This window comes from Tinamus guttatus, unplaced genomic scaffold, assembly GCF_059628265.1.
Source record: "Tinamus guttatus ecotype Peru unplaced genomic scaffold, ASM5962826v1 Tinamus_guttatus_pri_ptg000530l, whole genome shotgun sequence".
In the NCBI taxonomy this organism is placed as follows: domain Eukaryota; kingdom Metazoa; phylum Chordata; class Aves; order Tinamiformes; family Tinamidae; genus Tinamus; species Tinamus guttatus.
The window spans coordinates 4,973,885-4,995,637 of NW_028289064.1; the positions used below are offsets into that span (position 1 = coordinate 4,973,885).

Here is a 21,753-nt window from a genome sequence, read left to right on the forward strand (position 1 = left end):
GCTCAGTAAGGTATTGAAAGGTTGGTGCACTGCTCTGTCTTCGTTGTTTGTTCTGTGTTTTTTTTTTTTTTTTTTTTTTTTTAGATACAGTTTTAGACTCCAGAAAATGTACTAAGGCATCGCTTACTTACAGTGATGCTTTTTTCAACTTATTTGGTATGTTTTATGTGATAAGCTTTACACAAGCAAATCTGGAAGTCAGTCCTTTGTGGCTTTAGAAAACATATAAAATTGGTGCATGGAACACACAGATGAAACGGGGCTGAAAGAGATGACAGCAATTCAGATGACTCACCCCAACTTCAGAGGTTTACATGATCGTTCAGGGATTAATAGTGCAATGTATCTATTATTATTCATGTTAACTATTATTAATCTGTTTAGAATTTTTGACTATAGAGCATAGGTGTTCCTCTGCTGAAGTCAATAGGGCAATCTTTAATTTTATTGTGGTTGACTGTGACCATTACTTAAGGATTGAACTGACTGTTTTTAGTGTAATTTTTCTGTATAGTCTGGAAAGCTTAAAGGTGACAGATGGTTTAGAGAGAATGGAAGTTGGATGTCTTTTTTGAGTTTGTTTTTTCTCCTTTTTAATTTTTAAGACGATAAAATGAGAAATTACTTATTTTTGAGATTTATACTTTAAATTTAAAATGTTGTTATTTACAGGCCCCACTGGTATCTGCAGATTTTACATAATTCTAGATAGTGGGCTAAGCTCCTTGTGCTTCATCGGGATCTTTAAGGTGGCATCTGTTTATTCATGGGTGCTTTCCTTGCTGAAAACAGAGAGTTAAATACAATAGTCAAAGCAAAGTCCACATTTTACAGTGCATCTAAGCATCTGCTGTTTGTCATTGTAATTGCATATGACAGGAAATTATGTTGCGAGATGTCCCGTGTATAATATTCATTTTGAAGGAGTCCATGGGGCAGTGTTACTTGGACCTTGTTTTAGTAGCCTGGGACTCTTCAGTCCTTGAACGTCGCTGTATGCGTTTTGAGTGTTGAGTGTCTATCGTGCTATTTAGTGTTTTAATGGATCAGAAATTCAGACCTCTAGTAAAGAAAACCACAAAATAATCTTTACTTTGCTAGACTTAATGTGAAATCAACATGAAGCATCCAGTACGGAACATATAGAATACTTAGGGTTGGAAGGGACCTCTAGAGATCATCTAGTCCAACCCCCAATATTTTTGATTCTCTTGAAATGTAAATGGATCTGCTTTAAAGAGAGATCACCTTTAGCAGATGTTTGTGTTCATGACGTCATGAGCGCCCCTTCTGCTTGGCTCTCAAGTGAGACCATGCAGGAACTCGGTCTTCCCAAAGACATTCTTGGCTGTGCTAATCAACATCATCTGTTCCTCGCCTGCTTTCTTGCACCCTTGTTTTGTTTGGTGTTTTGGAAAACTTCTCTATCCTTTTTAAAGCCTCCTCTGCAAAGGGTTATTTGTGGTGAGTGTGCTGTGGCTGGACATTTAAAACACAGTGAATCAACAGCTGTCAACTCCTTTTGCTTTATAACTCAAATCCCTTCTTGTTCGTGCTGGTGGCTGAAAGTTGCTGGTACTGAACATATCTTGCATTTATTATTAATATTGGTCTTTTCTGTTGCATTGTTGGTATGCTTTGCAGGGGGTCCAAGGACAGGCTGGAGATAACCTTTCCCTGCTGTTATTTCCTCTCCGGAAATACTGGTTTGAGTGCGTAGCGCTCCTCTTACAAATAGTTCTGCACCCTTCACAAGTGCTAAAAGTTTACATGGAATTACAAGGAAACTAGAGGTTCTTCTCTGGGTTCAGTTGAATGCTGTGTATCCCACTCCTCAGGCCTAGAGCTTTTGTGTGAATGAAGATGTGAACTTGTGGAGTTTTATTTATGAATGCTGCTGTTCCGCTCTGTAATGATAGATATTTGCTGACCATGTGTGATACCTAAAATGATGAATATTCTTGTGTTCTTGTCTTGGGTGCAACTTTTGCATCGAGCGCTACCTTAAGAGTTTATCAGAGGAAAGAAAAAAAAAAAAAAAAAACACGGTTGCAGGTGAATGTTAAAGGGGTTGATTCCTGCTTGTCACTTAAAAATATGACAGTGATTCCTCCATTCTGAGCATTATGAGGCCAGGGCGTGTGGATGGTAGAGCGAGCTCAGTGACTACCTCAGTAGGCTAGAGGCTGTGCAGTGTTTAACTTAATCTTTGCAGTGCTTCGACTTCAGAGTGAAGGCAGTGATGGTCAGAGTGCCACAGTTCTCACGAGTTCCTTCCTTCATTTAGCAGCGAGATGCTCTACCCGTCACTGTGGATGTAGCAGGTTGAGATCCCAGTTGTAGGACTAAAGAAAAAGGGGGTTGTTCTGGGAGAAAAGCGAGCAGTTAATGCTGACGTATCAGGCAGCTGCTGGGCCACAGGAGTAGAGCTGCAGAAGGATAAGGTGTCTCTTAATTCACTCGGGCTACCCTTTGAACAGACTATAGACACCGTCAGATAAATTGTTTCAGGCATCGTTGGTCCCGAATAATTAGAGGAGGGTCCTAGGGCTTTTGCTCGCTCTCTTTGTAGAGCTTCTGCCTTCGTCTTGAAATGTTGTATATGGCAAGGCATTCACCTTGAAATTAAAGATTGCATTTAAGGCTAGGACAGTAAGTATTTTGTAATTATATATATTTCTTGAGCCACACGTATATAAAATTACCTTTAAAAATAGCCTAAATGCATTTTTTTGATTTCTGCATGGGAGATGGGATTTTACTATAAACATAAAAGGAAAGCAGACCTTTCTATTCATGTGTTTAGAGCTGATGTACCTGAATGCCGAGAGGGAGTACCTCTCTAGGGGAAAAAAGAAGGTGAAGTCGAAGGGATGACTATAATATATTCCTATATAATATAATTCCTATATAATTCCTATATATAATTCCTATATAATTCACAGAAACATATCTGAATTTTAAGTCAGGAGAAAGGGAATAGGCTGTGTACCTTTTGTGTATTTATTGTGTTTGTATCTGTGTAAACTTAGGAAACAAAATTCATGAACTATCCTTGTTTCTCTGAGGTTCATTTCAGCTTTTAACTATTGTATCTTAGACTCTTCAGGATGTAACTTAAATTAAAATCTAAGAATATTTCTGCATGTGATATAATCAGAGCTAGGGAGTGCTGTTATACAGTATGCATCAATTGATAAAATATTGGTAATGTTAAAGGGATTTCATAATTTTTTGGGTAGCGGGGTGGGACAAAGTGCTTAGCAATTTTTTTTTAAAAAAAAAACCCAAATTACAATTTCTGTCTAGTCTCTTTGTCTTTTTTATTTTAGGCTTCAAAAAACAAAGATGGAAAAGAGCGGAGTGAAACTGTATCACCATCAGAGGAAGAAGAAACTTTCTCCTGGCCTGGTCCAAAAACCGTTGTGTTGAGGAGGACATCTCAGGGTTTTGGCTTCACCTTAAGACATTTCATAGTTTATCCTCCAGAATCTGCAGTTCAGTTTTCTTTTAAAGTAAGTGAAATAAAAACTCAGGTACTGTATTTTTGATGATAATTATATACTTAAGTCAGTATCGTTAATCTATACATCTCTCTCTCTCTCTCTCGTTTTTTCTTTCCTTTTTTTTTTTTTTTTGTTCAGAATTGAAAATGTGTTATAGTGTCATCCTAAGAGATGAGCCAGAGTGGGACAAACTTTTGCCAAACTGTCTGAGTAGGCCTAAAATTAAGTATTTTAGAAAGCCATATTTTGTAGCGGTATTTTATTCTTTCTACCTAAAGGTAAGATCATCTTGAAAGTCTCTGTTAGTCAAGAGACAAGTCATAGCTGTATGCTGAAAAAATGTAAGACAACTTCCCTAACATAACATCTTCTAACACTTTATTTCTGTTTAGTGTTTTTTATTTAAAAATAAGCATTTAAAAATGTTAAGTAGCCAGTTGGTCTCTCCTGCTCAAAGACTGTGTGGATTCTTCTGTGCCACTGAGCCTTTTGAAAGTGGCTTTAATGCCCAGTATTGAGAACAAATCTGTTTAATATTTATGGGAATTTGAATATTGAGAGAGGGTATTTTCCTCCTCCAGTGAGTTCAAATAGCCCTTGCTCATTTTAAAGCAATCAGCTGTGTGAAATCTCATAATATATGCCACAGCTGAGCTTTCCTTTTGCTTTTTCAGTCAGGCAGAAGAATAGTTTCATATATATTCAGTAGATGAGTGGATGGGGAATCAAAACTTTGCCGTTGTTCTAGACAGCTGATTAAGTCCTGTCTCACTACAGGAGTCTTTTAGCTCAAGTCCTCAGTAAGATGCCTTCTGAAGCTGAGAAACGTTTGTGGGAGAAAGTCATCCGGTTGTTTCAGTTAATTTCAGCTCTTCAGCAGACACTTGTGTGCCCATTTATTTTTTTCCCTGATGCTGAAGATAATGGGAGGTGAAAATTTCAGCAGTATCAGGTGATCCCAGCATTGCTTTGTCCTTCAGCACAGATTACAGAGAATCAGGCAGGAGCAATCTCTGCTAGAATAACAAAATGAACTAGAGGAAAGAGCGGGGAGAAACATTAGCACAGCTGAACAAATTACATGCACTTTTCAGCATCTCCTGATAGCAACCTGTGCTTGCTTTTTTTCTTTTGTGGGTGAAAATAAGCAGTGTGAGCAGAACTCGGCTTGTTAACTAAGAAGTGATCGGGTAAGTTCTGTCTTGAATGCATCTCCAGAGCCATTTGAGCAAAGACATTATTTTCACGTGTAGGAGATGTTTTTCCTCCTTCTCTTCTTCCCTCCTCATAGTTGGTAGTTTCCGAGAGGGAGACGGAGACTCGCACCGTTTTCATGATGTAGTGAGACTGATACCTGTTAATCCCAAGATGCATGTTTTGGCAAGATGTAGTTTTCCAGCAGGAAAGTGCTTAGCACCTGTCTCTCCTGTCTCTGATATGTTACCATCTGGTTTATTCTTATTAGTTACTTTTTTTTTTTTTTTCTGGAAGAAGTCATGGGACTACTGATTAGCCGGAATAATTGATAGCATTTTCAGATAATTGGTTACTTTTTAAAATGATATAGTTTCATTGGAATGACCCCCGGTCATCCCTTCCATAATTCAATCTGAACCAGCCTGAACCCCACTGTATTATCTCCTCTTACTTTAGACATATAAAGGAAAGGTGGGACTTGACAATATACAAGCACTCCTGTGTAACAAAAAATCACTTGAATGAGCTTTTCCTGCTTCTCAGTGTAATCTTTATTAATTAGATCATTTATAAACATTATGATAGTGGAAGATTATGAAATAAAGTTTTCTGGGGTAGATCTATTGGGGAGCACAGCCCTGCATGAAGGGTTTTATGAAACCCTGTATGAAAAATTATCTTGGAAACTGAGAGTGCAGTTATTTTCACAAAAATTCTTGACTATGTTGGTAGGGGGCTACACACCAAAATGAATTGGAGACTGGATCCACACTGAGAAATAACTGATCATATGTCCCTGCTTCTCATGCCTCCCTTCCCTGAAGAAGTGAGATGGGACTGTGTGGAAGATTTCTGAAGCCAGCACTGTAAAAGGAAACTTGAATTAAATTATGCTCCGAATGTCATAGATGTTTATTAGGATTCGAGAGTCAGCAATGCAGTTTTGCTTGTGAAGTGCACTCTGCAAGTTAAATCAGTCTGATATGCTAATAGGTGATAAAACCTTCACTTTAAAGAAGGTATAGAAGCAACATGTACTAACATTCTGGAATTTATAAGAAGTGAATGTAGGAGAGAAATTAATTCCAAAACATTTGCGTTATAAAGCATTCCATTTTTGAAGGCCTGAACTCATTGGCTTGATACCATGAAAAACTACTTTAATGTCTTGCACCCAGTGACAAACACTTGCAGTGCTTTATAAATGGTAACAATTGTACATTAACTAATTTTACTTTTATCTTTTTTTTTGGTGGCATAAAAAAAGGTGTCACCTAGATGTCACCCAGGGGTTTCCGGAATATGAACTCAAATGTTCATAGTCCTTAGGGTATTATTCCCCTTGCTAGTTTGGGTGAAAACTTGAGATAGCAGATATTAACCTTGTATAATTCTTTGTTGCTGTTGTTTGGGATGGTGATAGTTCAGAATAGACTGAACTGGTACTGAGATTCAAGGGATATAATGATAATTTTGAGCAAGCCATTTGTACTAGAATGGCACTTTTACCAGGATTATTAAAGTGGAGGATGTACTATTTACTGGTCTCTTTGTTTAAGTGATAAGGATAATTGTCAGGGCCTTTTAGAAATAGAATAGGTACGAGATCTCTAACTCCATCATTTATTTAAAAAATATTTTTGTATAATGTCCTTTTACAATTCCATCCGACATTATGGACTTTTAATTAGTTTAGGTGAAGTGAATGCTCAGAAATACTTCCCAAACTGTCATTACTAGCCTAAGGAACTATATTTGGGTTGAAAGTTTGCTATTCCATAAAGTCACAATTTGAAGAGAGAACATTTTTATTTTAACCATTAAAATTTCTAAATGATAATGAATACATTAGCCATGATCTTTCAAGAGCTCCTGGTTCATATTTAAATACTGACAAGAAAGTATCTGTGAAATAAATAATCACTTTCTATTTTTAAGTATGCCCTTCTCTTTCAGTACATTCTGGTTATGTCTTTTTTTTTTTTTTTGTTTCTCTCTTGGAAGGGCTGTTAGTGATACGTGGTAGTTAAAATCGTATATGGTGCAATGAGCAGAAGGAGGATCTTCATCAAATTCGTTACTAAAAACAGTACTTTGAGTAGGTTTTTTTTCTCCAGACGAAAGCGTGCTGAAGGCAAAGGAAACTTGGTGTTTCAATTTTAAGGAAGATTATTCAGAGCTTAGTTACAAAATATTCTACAGCTCTTAGAAAAGTGTTAAATTTTGAATCCTTAAATGATAAAAGTATAAATCTTCATTCCTGACTTTCAGAATTGAAACACACTTGTAACTTGCTGCAGTTTTACACTGGCAGTGTTTTGTGTTTTTGTTTTGCTTCCAAATAATACCTTTCAGGTTGGTTGTGTGGGGATATTTCATGGAGCTGTGTTTGTTCCTTTGCCAGGAGACCTTATGCTACAATTTTCAGAGTGAAAGCCTGATAATGTAGTGTTGAATATTTGCTTAAGGGGGTGAAATACAAGAATGCCTACAAATTCACAAGAAAAACTCACATTTTTTCGTTTAGTGTTTCTTAATGTGCACTATTTTTTTTTTCCTTAGGATGAAGAGAATGGCAATAGAGGAGGTAAGTTCTGTGTTTTCTTCCATATGTCTAATATATTTATCATTTATCTTCTACTATGTAACACACTTTAGTAGATGTTTAAGAGTATGAAGTGCTAAAATGACTAAATATGACCATCCAGCTCCTTTGAGCTTCATGGCATTTAAGCAAAAGAAAGAAAATATCTGTGTTTCAGGCTCATCTGTTCTGTGTGTGAGTTTGCATGTTTTTTAAGCTTACTACCAGACATATGTATCGCTTCATGCCCCGTGTACCGTTTTGTCATGTCTGTGGTAAGAAAATTGTTACCATTATAGTGCCAGAATTTCACATTCTTAATTTGTTCCAAATCGAGGCCCTACAGTTCATCTGCACAAAGAGTTTAAGCCTGATAGATAATATTTATATATGTATATTTAAAAAAGTGCACTTAAGAGGAACCAGTATGAATTCTGATTTCTATTGCAACTTGTTCTAGTTAGAGCAACACATTGCTATGTAATACCTAGTGTTGATACGGGTGTTAAATAAAATCCATGCTCTGTGATATACAAGTGTTTAAAAAAAATCTTAGCCGCCTTGGTCTAGTTTTACTTTCCTCAGTATTTTAATGGTACTTATTTAATTCATCAGCTTCAGTGCTTTGTCACTCCCGTATGTATTAGAGATCCATAAAATGCATTTCAGAGATATCAAGTAAGATATATGAATGAAACTTCATCTTGCATCTGATTTAGGAGGGATGGAAAAAAAAAACAAAACTATGGTATAACTATGGTTATGTCTTCTAGTTTACCTCCTTTTTCTTAATTTTCTGCCTTGCACGATGCTTTTGTCTACTCTTTTTCTTTTTTCTTCTTAATTGGCTGTTTAGTTTAACTTTTAAAATTGGAGACATATCTCTGTCCTGCTTAGTTTAAATTTTTCATTAGTGTTTAGCCATTATCTTTGCTGTGCACCTTTTTTCTCTGATATCCCTTTGGTCCCTTAGAGGGTGCCCAATGCACTGATTTGGGTGAGGAAGTTAGGTTTTCAGATAGAAAGCCCAGTCCTGCTCACTGTTTTCCTATCCTGTGATAATTGTAAGATATACAAGATTACATTCCAGGTAAGTAAATGTGCAGTGTTTCCACCTGTACTTTTCCAGGGAAATTCTTAAGATAACCGACGGACACCTTAAGATAACCACGGACACCTTTGTCCAGAAACCACATAGAGGGAGTGCTGATTTTAGTAGTGCGTTAGAGTCTGCTTGATATTGCAGCATGAAATTGTACCTGGTTTCAAAATAATTTTTAGAAATCTCATTCAGCTTGAGGGTGGAAAATGCCTGAGAAGTTAGTTTGAGGCAATTTGTGTAGCTGTACTGTATTTGAAGCATTCTGGGGAATAGGATTTAGTTATTTGTCTTTTGATAAAGTGGATGAATTCCTGCATCTCATTTTTCCTGATCTTGCTCAGTATTTTTCACTTGCTTGCTAAGAGACTGAAAAGTCAGTCCCATCCTAAACCTCATCACCTCCTTCCGCTCTGCCTGCCCCAAATTTGCTGCCTCCTTTTTCTCTTTTGACTGGCAGACCAGGGAGGTTGGTTTAAGACAGGAGGGGAGTCACTTTCTCTGTGCGAAAGGAGCATGGAAAGTAAGGTGAATTTTAGGGGAAAAGTATCCTTGTTGTAAAAAAAAAAAAAAAAAAAAAAAAAAAAATCCCCATCAGATACAGATACAAATGTGGATCTGTTTTATGCAAGGTGCTCATCTGAGGTTTATTTTTCAATGAAAAAAATGAAAAAACAGCTGTGGAACTGTTTGGCTCAGTGTGAGAACTGTGCAGGTGGGAGCAAGATTCTTTTCTAGAAATTTTTGTTAGCTACTTAAACTGTGAATCATAGTTATTGTTTGTTTATAGTGCAGTGTGCTGTGTCTCTTGAAATACAGATCAGAGGGCACAAAACATGCCCTGCAAAGAGCAATATTCTAATAGTCAAGACAGAGTTGGGTTTGTGCCCTTTTTGGAAAGGGAAGAAGTGACCCTTAAGTGGAAGACATAGGTGTAAGGAGAAATTCAGTGATCAGTTTTGGATGTCTTGTCTTAAAAAAAAAAAAAAAAAAAAAAAAAAAAAAAAAAAAAGGGCAAAACAAGAAGTGTAAGACTTTTCTCAGCATTAAGTGAATCTTGGGAGGCTGAGGGGAAAGTTAAGCTGTTTCTATTTGCATTGCTCGAAGTTGATCCCAAGTGAGGGGAATAGTTAGTTTGTGAGGAGAAAATCAAGGAAAGCATTTATCTCATTTTTCATATTCACAAACAAGATTTTTATTTACAAGCAGAGGTGCTGGAAGTTCTGTGACAGATTAGCATGAGGTTTCTTAAAAGCAGTTAATCTGGGAAAGGCAGAAAGGGTTGCGCAGAGTCGGCTCTGAGTCGCAGAGCCCCTTCACCTGGCCCTAGCAGTGGGAGACCCGTGCGGCTGCCTCAGTTGTGGCAGCAGCTGGAGGGAGAGCAGGTCGCCAGGAAAGTCGTCCAGAGGAGCCATCTAGTGGCAAACATGGCGTTCTTCTTCAAATAGGGTTGGAAAAATCTCCCAAGGTGAGGCCCTGTCAGTATGGTTTAATTGTTAACCATTTCTTTTGAAGCTTGCAGACAATAATTCATGTACTCTTTCCCTTATCAAGGGCTAAGCTGAAGGGATTTGAGCTTTTCATTTTTATGAGGCAGCGTGTGCCAGCGCAGAACAGGCAGTTTTCTTGGTATCATTTTTGAGTGAAGATTTTCTACTTACACTTTCATAATTGCCTTTTCACAGATTAAATTTATCTTTAAAAGTTGAGAGTTCTTGTCTGGTTTGACATTTTTAAATTTGAATTGGTCAGCATAGGAGAAGATATCATCTCTTTTACTATTGCCTTTTATTAAGGGCACTTGAAAATTACTTTTAAAGAACCTGAAAACCTAATCAAGTCTAGAGTGCATGAGGTAAAAGCACGTTCCAGGTTTTATGTGTTCTAACAGTGAATGAAATATCTTTATCTAATTTTATATTCCAGGATAGACTTGTAGTGCTACTTTTTCACTATACGTTTTTATCATATCCTTCAATCTGGCCTTCATTAGGCAGTAAATTTCCAATTAGCTCAGAATAAAGGATAATGTCCTGGAGAGCAGTAGAGATTTATATCAGGAATGATGGGGGAGAGGGAGGAGACGACCAACAATTGAGTGAGAGAAAAGGTGGATTAGGCTGGCAAGCAAAGGGTTCAAGATCCTTCTGAAGATGGTCCTGGAAAGATGAGTGGTCAAGAAGATCTGCTTGCTTTTCAAGAATCACCTCCTCCAAACTCAGGAACAACCCATCCCAATGAGCAGGAAGTCCAGCAAAGGTGGCAGGAGGCCTGCATGGATGATCAGGAAGCACCTGACCAAATTCAAGCAGCAAAAGGAGCAGACAGAAGACAGAGGAAAGGCGGGTGGCCTGGGAAGAATTCAGAGATGCTGCCTGAGTGCGTATTACTGCATCTGCACTGCCTCCCAGAAGTCTGCACCTGAAGGAAGAAGCTGATGGAGGGTATTCAGTGTGGATTCATGAGGGGAAATCACGGCCGGTCAATCTCTTGCTTTCTGGAAGGAGGTGACTGGCTTGGGAGATGAGGAGAAAGCAGTGGATGTTGCCGACTTTCACTTCAGGAGGACTTTCAATGCTGTCTCTTATGGCATCCTCCCTTGACCTGCTGACACAGTGTGGGGTAGACAAGTGAGGGGGTTGAAAAGCACCTGCCCTGCCAGGCTGAGGGGTTGTGACCACTGGCATTTAGGCCAGCTGGAGGCCAGTCACCAGGGGGTACCCCAGGGGTCAATGCTGAGGCCACTGCTGTTTAGCTTCCTCATTAATGGCTTGGATGATGGGACAAGGTGTAAGTAGTGATGGGACAAGTCATCTTCCTTAGGGCCATTTCACTGTGCATTGAGCATGATGAATAGATTGTCTTTTATGAAGACATTTTGAAGCTATAGTTGTTAAAATAAAAGTGTAGTAGCAGAAGGCTTGGTCATTTCTTTCTTGTTGCTTTATAATAATGTTTCCTTCAGAAATCTTTGGCTTGTGGATCATGATTAAATCAACAATAATAAATATGCAGTAATAGTCTCTGGTGAGGAATTCCATCTTTCATATGAGGAGTTATCAATGTAATGTTTGATACATAAATCAAAATCTGGAAACCTAGTATCATTAAAATGTAGTGTCATACTTTTTAATATGATGTTTTCTCTTGTCTGACTTCATTTCCTATTTCAGTGTAGATATATCTAATGCATCTAGCAGCTTCTTATCTTCCTACACAAATGAAAGCTGAATTGAACTTGCTGAAGAATCTTCTTGTCTACAGACTGCTATTAGTATGTGCTTCCTATAAGAGTCCAAACATTTTCACAGAGATTTCTAGACTTTTAAATTTTGATCCCCAAATTATTTTTTTTAATGCATAACTTGGAAATGTTTATCTCTAATTTACCTAAGCTGAAAATTCAGATCTGAACTGCTTTGGCTCTGTGCAAGTCTGGCTTGTTGTGGGTAAAACATGGAAAAAATGCAGAAAAGGCATTCTTTACTGCTGTTTATATATGCTTCGTGTGGTTTTACTGCTTTATTTGCAAATACAGACTGATTTGTGTAATGCAGTTTGTGTCCTCCTAGGATTTAGTTTTAACTCCATGTTTTCTAACATCTTCATCTATCAAAGCTTCATCTATTATGAGGTAAACTAATAGTGCCCATGATGGGAGCAAGGTAGATAAGGGACAAGGTAACGATTATGGAAACAAATATTTGGAAAGGTTACAGATTGCTGGGACGATGTATTCTGAGACATGTGATAGTGGAATATAGGCCTGGGAACAAAAGAAGTAGATAACACTAGCGCTTTAGAACAGTGCCACAGAAAATTGTCCTTTTTTTTGTGAATTAGTCCAACTTTCTCATTATTCAGCTTGTAAAAGTTGAGATCGCTAAAATGGGGCTCGTTTTTTTTTTTTTTTTTTTTTTTTTTTTTTTTTTCTCCTTTGAGACCAGAGCCTAATAATTTCTCTTGCTCTCTGAAAATACAGAGTATCTAGCAGAGGCCTTTGAACTTGTCACATGTAAATGTTTCTCAGGGGCTACGCTTGGGTTCAAGTCATTTCTAACTTTTAATAAAATAGCTGCTAAGAGCTGCACAAATAGTGTCCATGGGTTTGGGGAGGGTGGGGAGTGGGAGGCTGATGACTCACTGCAAGAGATGTGAATTGAGTGGCTTAGTGAAAAGAAGTGTTAGGCTTATCTGGGACCTGAAGTAAATGCTGTAGGATATTCAATCATTGCTTAAATTTGAAACTTGGGAAGCTTTGAGAAAATTGGAAAAAAAACATAAGCTAATATTGCCAAATAATGCAATGGGGAAATAAACTTGCTTTCTATTTAAGATGAAATGGTGTCACCTGATTTTCAAAAAAATGTCAGATTACTGATTCTTTCTCCTCTCTCTTTTTCCCTACCTCCCATGAGGATGGAGCTTCATTAGTCAAATAATTTAAAAGATCAATAAGTGAAAGAGGATGTACTATCTTCAAGTATCAAAGTTACAAAAGCATTTTAAATAATAAGAGACTTTTCCTTTATCACTGGGTTGAATGCAAGGTGTTTCTCTGCTGAATGACTTAACGGCACTATTTTACCTCCTGCCATCCACTTTTAGAGACCCATCCTTGGCGCCGTTTTTACTTAATTTTTTTGGTGTGTTACTTCATATTCTAGAAGTAGGAATATTACCATTTGTTTTAGATTGGGATCTGCAGACAGGATTCAGCTATATTGAATTCGGTGGCTTAGAGAAGAATGCATCATTCTGGCAGAGGAAATAGCTCTTTCCTTCTTCCTCCTCCTGTCCCCAAATCACATGGCATGATTTCTTCTATTAAGTTAAAGATTTTTGAATGTAGTAGCAGCAGTGTGTGGTTGGTACTTCACTGACTTCACAGATAGTCTACTTAAGGAGATCATTTAATTTTCTGTGTTGATGAAATAACATTTTAACGGAAGCCAGTGCAATGGTAGCAGTTCTTAAAATACAGGAACCTTGCAGTCAAAACAAAGGGCACGGATTAGTGTGCAACATCAGCTGTCCTTTAAATATCTCCTGTGGTTTTACTTTGCAAACCACAACTGATCTCTCAAGATGCAATCTAGAAATGCCGCTTACATGTAGTGAGACAAATAGCAATTTTGTACTAAAAGAGCCTTTTTTCAATATTAACATTACAAATATTAAATCTCTGATTGTTCAGCAAGATTTATCCCCCTGTAGGTATTGGTATTTCTCCTTCCTTTGCCCGACGGGCTTCCCAGGAGTCAAAGCTGTTCTGCATTTTTGAGCCGTAGGAAGGGCAAATGCCTTGGATATCCAAAAATGAATTTGCGGGTCTGCAGGTTTAGAGGGATACTGAGTGAAGGAAAGACCTAAAAGTCGTTTTCATTTAGGAGTTGAGCTGTTCCATGGGGCCAGTGGCTGAGCAATACATAAATGAAACTCTCCTCTGCTACCTGATGAGCGAAGGGCAGCAGTAAAACTTGTTGCTGGGGCTTACAGGGGTTCTGTTCTCTGAACAAACAGATGTTTGAGACTTTCTTTTCATCTCCTTCCTCCCCTTTTTTTAATTTTCACTTCAAAAAAGACTCTGTAAAATGTTGACATAACTCTGTAGCAGTTGCTCGGTTTCTGTGTTATGAGGGTTTCTAAGAACTGCTGAGAATCACTGAGTAAAGGAGTTAGTTTCTCTAGGGAGAGAGGAAAGAGCATGTTTTTCAAAAGTAGATCCTTAGGAGAGAGATTTTGCTGTGATCCTGAACCCTTGCAGACTTCTGCTCTGCAGGTCAGAATGAAATGAAGAGATACAAGCAAGTCATAACTTATTTTGAAGCAAAAAAAAAAAAAAAAAAAAAAAGTGAAAGTTCCTTGTCAGAGACATGCTCTTTGTGTAGGATTTAGAAGTTTTATCTGGCTGAGGTTTATATCAGAAGGTTAATGACTACATAAAAGTGATGGGACTGTCACTGTCTTATGGTGTGCTGGTAGCTTTGGTAATACCGTGTCTCTTGCCATGGCATTTTCTTTTGCAAATAAATCATAGTACAGTATAGTAACATAGCCTGCTCTGCAAAGAGCAGCTTAAAATACAAATTCAAGGCTACAGCCTTGGCATTTGGCTTTTAGCAGGGGTATTCCAGGCAGTGAGAACATGGCCAAAATTGGCATCTGGATAAAATCAATATAATTATACTAGATAAATGGAAATTTCAGGTTTTGGGGAAGTAGGAGAGGTTTGCAAGATTCTCCCCACCCCCAGCATGTAAATAAATGAGAAATGCTGGCAACATTGAATTCCGCTCTTCTCGTTCCAAGTAGTCATTGTTTTGGAGTGTTCTCTTTTATTGGGGTGACTGTACTAGAGTGTTGTTATTTTGCAGAGGCATCTGTGAAGGTACAAGATGTGCAGTATTGCTCCTGTGTCTCACCTCTGGCGTCTCTGATATGTGTCAGGAAAACTCCCTTAGCCTGGGCAGCATGAAACGTGTTTTCCCTTGTTGGACTCTAGAGGTGGTGTCTGCTCAACTCTGAAGGAGGTGTTTACTCACAGGGTCTCAGCTAGTAGCTCCAGTTAGTGTAAAAGTTAGATCATAAATGATGATAAATGTCTGTATTATGAAGAAATCCTTAATTTTACTTGACGTTCATCTGAAGAACAGTTGGAGAGAGATGCACTGCTCTGATTCTGTAGATTCTGCTTTGATCTAGCTGGTTAGTGAAGGTAGAAATTAGTATTATTAGGTTGAAAATTGCTGGCTAATTACACGATTTGCATATAATTATGAAGAAATACACTGGCTAAGAAAATCTGCTTATTGCAATAAACTGCCTTTCTTTCTTTGTCTCGTGTTTGACTGAAGATGTTGTTTATGTTTCTTCAGACCATTTTCTTAACTTGAGTTATTTAGACTAATGAAGCCTCTCGATTCCATACTAGCATTAAGTTAATGAATCGTCCCCTGAAGCCTTCTAAATACTTGGTGGTTCATTTTCACTGCCTTATTTCTGGGATGCTGCTTCTCTGAAGTAAAGCCTCCGATTTGCCTCCTCTCAGGTGGCTTCTTGGTTGCAGTATCATCGTTTGAGGCAGTGGCTGCGCTGGACGCATTATCCAAACGTGCAAACCATGTCACTGCTTCAGCATTAACTTTAACTTATTCTGACACTGGCCATGTACTCAGGTTGGAGACTTGCACGCATGTACGAGACTGATTAGGGACAATTTCAGTTTTATGCACTGTTTTTCACTTTATGGTGAATTAACCCATATGTAGTATGTAGTGACTTTATGTGCTTCTATTTTTTTATTACTCTTCCATGAGACTAGTCCTCTGCTACAGCTACACTTATGGAGATCGTAAATATATATGAAATTTGTTTTTCGTGGAAGTTGTTTTGCAATTACGATCGCTAAAATTAGGCGTGCTGGAAGTATTTAATATTTGACTTCTATTGGTAACAGTGAGTGGAAAGAGGCTCTGTCAGATTGACACGTACTGGGAACCTGAGGCGGCAGGGGCCTTTCCACCAGAGGCAGCTTAACTTGGAGGAAGTAGGTGTGGAAATACCAGTGTCTTGTCCGACACGTGCAGGCCCCAGTACTGAGGAAGCAGAGTAATGGAGTTGGCTACCGGCAGCTTGGGGAAGGAACAAGCTTCATGCTTAATTCCTCGTAAAGGAGAAATTGCTGATTTAAAACAAAAAGCTTTGACTCTTTTCATTTTTGTGGGCTTTGCATGTGCTAAAATTTAATAGATGTGACATGCAAAAGACATGAAAAAATCCATGACACATTTTGAGCATGCACATAGTGATATAAAAAATGTATCTCTTTTCGAAATCATTCTGGAATGAGCAGCATAGGGTAAGTGAAAATAGAAAATCTTTTATTGTCACATTTGAAATTTATTTAAGTGCTGTTTTGTAACTGAGCTGCTTTAAGCTTTTCTCACTGAAGATGAAGCCACAGATAGCAATTCTGTATAACAGATTTATGTGATGGAGTGCTAACTATTTGCAGTTTGCTCATTAAATATTGTTCCCTAAACAAAACTAGTATTAAGAAGTTAAGTGAATGCAAGCACACTATAAAAACAGTTTGTACTTAGTTAACTAATACTTACTGTGTAGTCTCTTCTGCATTTTAGTTGTGCATTACTTATTAGTGTGATGTAAAATGTGGAGCTTTCTTTTATTGTTGTTCCTTGACACATGATTTCCATCTCTTAGTTCTTGCTAGACAACAGTTTGTTGTGATTTTGACAAGAGAAACTTTAACCAACATTTTCCAGATACTTTAATTGGGATTCGGTACCAGTGACACCAACCCTTCTAGTTTTCTGTTTTCTGCTTGCTCTGCTTTTGTGTAACTCGTGGCCTGACCTTCATGCGTGATAATATGAAAGAAATAGCTGCAATGACAGGGAATGTGACAGTTGACACATTTCCTTCTAATATTTATTAATTTATTTACTTACTTTCATTAAGTTTAATATGGAATCAGTTTGGAGAAGGTAGTCCATTGGGTGTTACACCCAATATTCCTCTTTAACTGGCTTTTTCTGAGGAAAGTTGCAATAGGGCTTGATGCAGCGTTATATATATATATATGTGTTTATATCTCATATATGTATTTATCACACACATTTTTTGTAAGTGTTATAAAGTGGATGTACCAGTGTATACTGGGAGCTCCGTGATTTTTTCACTCCTTTGGGGGATTATGTGTCTTCTCAGTAAAGAGAATTAAGTGGAACCCTGGGAGTGATTTAGGTAGTAGCAGGAACGGCCACATTTTAACCGCTCGTCCTTTTAAGTCAGGGAAGTGTGAGCGTGTCTGAACTTCCTGAAACGTTGCTGCCTCTTGAAGGATAAGACCTGTCAAGTGTTCAGTGTCTGTTAAAATTAGGAGATTAACTATGACAGATACGAGTTTTGCTTCACAAAGAGTGTTTTGTGTGTCTTGTAGCCATGTCCCACAAATCAAATTCTAGTCTTTGGGCACTGAGCAGCCAGCTGGATTTTTTTTTTGATTGGTAATTGAATTACTTTATATGTAATAGCTACCTGATTCTAACAAATTAACTTTCTGATTATTCCGTATGATCTAGGATTATTTTGAGTGGGGCATTTAGAGCCATATGAGTGAGCCTTTTTTTTTTTAAACCATGTTTGGTGAACCCTGAGCAGGCTGCAAGATGAAGTCAGCCAGCTAAAACCTGGATTTGAAAAATGTGAAGACGGTGCCATTTTAGTTATGGTTCAAAGGACAGAAAAAATGATAAAATTTTATTTTTCAGTTTACACTACCGATTCTTCTTAAGTTTGTCTGGTTTTATATCTCATCCTATACAGATGCTTGCAAGTGAAAGGAATAATTTTTCTTGTGTATATGTGTATTGTATGAGGGTGAAATAGCAATGAAATGATGGAATTAAACTGAAAAGTATCATTTATTATGACACAGTGAAAAGGGTGAGTGTTCCCTGTCCTTCATCACCCCATGGCACCTAGAAGACCTTTAGTACAGCGGAAGGAATTGCCGTGTGTAGGCGACTTGCCTCTCCTCTCCTTCCTCCCCAGATTGCACTTTGATATTTAATGCAACAACATATAGGGCAGGATTGCACTTCAGGATAACTCTTTTAAATGAAAGCATTGTCAGGCTGTATAATTACGTGTCTTTTCATCCTCAGGAAAGCAAAGAAATAGACTGGAGCCAATGGATACCATATTTGTTAAACAAGTGAAGGAGGGTGGACCTGCTTTTGAAGCTGGGCTGTGCACAGGTACTGTTCTCCTATAATGCTGATTTAGTGTGTGCATTTACATTGTGTACAAGATATTCTGTTTAAACTTGCATATAATTCTGAGTGTTCCATTAAACTTTGATATTAACTTCCGAAGTCCCACACCCCTCTTTTGGAATCATCCTGTGGTTTTCATCCCAAAAGTGCCAGTTACAATGGGGTTCCCTCAGGGGGTAGTATGCATTGCATACATATCTATATCAAAAAAGGCGCAGAAGTCTTAATACCTTTCTTAAGAAAAAGTCAAGTAAAAAATGATGTGGTAAAATGTGTGAGAAGAAAGAGAGAAAGGATGAAAATGACACCGCTTAGTTCCTATTTCATGCGCTTTGTAGGCAAGTTGATAACCTCTCAACCTCCAGGTTTTTTATCCTTCCGTATTCACCTCCTTTAAATTAAATATGGTCAATCCAACTTTGTCCCTTCCAGTTGAATTTTGTATGTTTATCTGATTTAATCTGTAATTCTTAGAGCAGAAATCTAGTTTTTAGTGGACTGCCATATACTTCGTGACCCTTTCACGGTGCTGTTGAGAGAAAGCTGTGCTAGGAGGGGGTACTTTCACAGGTAATGAAGCAGTAGGTTGTGTAGGTAGGTACCATTACAAATACGGATTTCTATTCTTAACAATATGGTAAAACTTACATGAAAGAGAAGTATTTCTGTCTGTAATGGGAAAAGTTTTTTCTTTTGAAAAAACTTGTGTACCTGCATTTGCCTGGAGTAGAAAAATTTCTGTATGATGCTTCCTAAAGAAATATAAAGATTCCAATTGGATCAGCAATTTAAAAAACAATAGTAGGTCACAGCTCCCTCCCTGTCTGTCTCTCTTTCCTTTAACCCTTCCTGGTGTAACTTCTTAGACAAGACTTATTTCAGGATTATTTAATGCCAGTATATAAAGAAATGTTTAGGTTGGATAAAATAGAGTGTTTGCTCAAGCCATGTTAGCCAAGGAGCCATATTAGCCATGTTAATTTCTACCCTGTTCAACATTTGCCAAATTGAAAGAGATTAAATCTGCAGAGTATTTTATTTTTAGATGTTAAAAAGGTTTTTAGGAGCCCAGAATAAAGAAAAATAATAAATGGGAAAATAGATTTTTAAATTACCAGGGTATATTCTTTTTAAAAACACTGCAGATAGTCATTATATTGAATTAGGTCTAATGTTCCTATTTCTTGTTAAAACTTTAGATTGAGATATATTACTATGTTTCTGTCTCGAAATTGCATTATAAAACACTCAGGGAATGATCAATGAGGTAGATTGCTTAACTTCTGATACAGACACTGTATATGTTTCTTTTTTTGTAGATTCAGTTGTACTTTATTATTATTTTTAATAGACCTTAGGTTTATTTTATAATCATACCAGAGGAAAGAAATTACTTGAACATGATGAATTTAGGTTAGATGTGTTTCTGGTTGGCTGTTAGTCATTTTTGTTTTTATTGGATCTTACTTCACTGCTGTATCACAAAATGATTCGGCTTGGAGGGGATCTCTTTTTGGGCCACCTGATAGCTATAACGAAATAAAAAAGCCTTCATCTTTCTTTGTTCCACTACAAGCCTCGTCTTTCTATATGCCTGAAACTGCAAAGTTAAATTTTGTAGCATCACCTACAACCATTTCTTCCGTGTAAACCATTTTGGAATGTGACCCACTTGAATTTTTTGGCAGCTCCATGTTCCGGTTCACTGGATAGATGCTTCAGATAGACTTGATTCCCTGCTTTGCTGAGCCTAGGCTGGTTCTCTGGAAAATAAAAACTGCACCGGAATACACATGATAACTAGCAACATCCTTAAAGCAGTTCAGGCTAAGTTTTCTCAGTGGGAATAGTAAGATCCAAATCCACAGGTGAATTCTAAAGCAGTACAAGAAGAAAAAACAGTTTAAAGTTCTGGATAAGAATCTGATAGGTTCAAAGCTGAACCCTGTATGCTGTATGCCCTAGTAGGAGTGGATTTAGAGCTTGTAACTGGGACTATTTTTTTGCATGAATCATAGTTTTTTTTTCCATACAGACATACTTTTTGCAAGGATTTCTTTTGGCTTGCTATCAAGCATTTCCAAATTAACTTTTCCATAGAAATGCAGGGTTTGCCTACAACACTGGGATGAGAGTTGCTGTCAGTCTCAGCAGCTCATCAGCCATATAGATTGACCACACTTATTAAAGGTTGCCCTCAGTCTTTCTGCAATACCTTGCAAAGCAAGAGATGCACTAAGGGAAAGCCAGAGATGAAACTGAGAGAGTGTTTTCATGAGAAAGGTGGTAACTGATAAAAGGGAATAGATGAACTTTTATAAAGTTGCAAATGCTGCGACAATTTGGCAGCAATGCGTAGACCAAATTAAAAACAGCCAACAGACCAATTTGAGGAGGGTAGGTCTGAAACTCTTTGGGGTCTATATAGAGTATGTCCATAGTCCTTGCATTTAGAGCATTATTACTAGTGGGTCAGACCAAGTCTTTAGAATGGAAGACCAAGTCTTCATCTTTTACATGATGACACCAAAAACAAAAAAAAAGGCTTTCAAACTCTACACTGAAAAATCTCACTATACTGTGAAAAACATTCCACTTGGCTCACTTTGGCTCCAGTTTTTCAATTCTTCTTTTTCTAATTGCTCCCCAGAGCTATAATATTTTACTTCATTTTCTCTTCGTTAGTAAATTCAAGGTAGTTTTTTGATACTCTGATAAATGATAACATAAATATCCTTTTTGGTGGAGGGAGAACCCATGGGATAGATTTTTCATCCAGAGTTCAAATAGCTCACAGTGCAAAGATTTTTGTGTCTCCTCATTAATGTATTTGCCACTTCTTTATGCTGAAGAGTGTGTGAAGGGGAAGATGCAACAGCTATTTGGAGAAATCTGGGAAAAGTGTTATCAGGTCTAAAGATTGATCTAACTGGGTGAGAACTACTCCCTTGCTCTGCCCAAGATGCGTTGATGGTTTAAATCTTGAAGAACAAATAATGATTCAGAGACAAAATGTCCTGAGGAAGGAAGAAATTGGAATACTTTCCAGATTGTCCTTTTTTTAATCAAATGGGAAGGAAACAGTAAATTAAAGGAAATGTATGTATCTGTATGCAGGCCGTGTCCTGAGTTAATATTTGGCTTTGTTTTGCAATTAAGTGCTGTAATGAAGTGTTTACCTGTAATTCACTTCAGAATTAGGATGAATTTTGACTATATAGCAAAAGCATTATGTTGGAGACAGGATACTCTGATAGAGCTTATGTCTGCTTGTGCTTTTATTTTTGTGAGCTTTTAGATGATTAATTTGGAAGTGTTAACTGAGATAGTGCATCCAAAAATATTTTGGGAAAAATTTAGGAACTTGGCACTCTTGATGTTTACATGTAATTGTATTGTGTGCCTTTCACATTCTTTTTTTCCCTTAATTTTCCTTTCTTTTTTTTTTTTAGAAGAATAATACTGTTTTTAATAAATTGGTTCTCCTGATTATTATGAGATACATACTTAAAAAATAAAATGAGCAAAAAAAAACCTTGACAAGTTGAATAAGGTGTAACTTTT

General features: G+C 37.5%; 1 protein-coding gene across 2 annotated transcripts in view; it reads left to right on the top strand.

The window, feature by feature from the left end:
- Window positions 1–21,753, top strand: part of ARHGAP21 (Rho GTPase activating protein 21) — a 103,499-nt gene that overhangs the window by 35,479 nt on the left and 46,267 nt on the right. For both annotated transcript variants that reach the window (XM_088533986.1, XM_088533987.1), the window contains 3 exons: window positions 3,333–3,515; window positions 7,266–7,290; window positions 18,079–18,171. In XM_088533986.1, coding sequence (XP_088390112.1) covers window positions 3,333–3,515; window positions 7,266–7,290; window positions 18,079–18,171 — 301 coding nt within the window. Of the gene's footprint in view, window positions 1–3,332; window positions 3,516–7,265; window positions 7,291–18,078; window positions 18,172–21,753 lie in introns of those variants that run through there.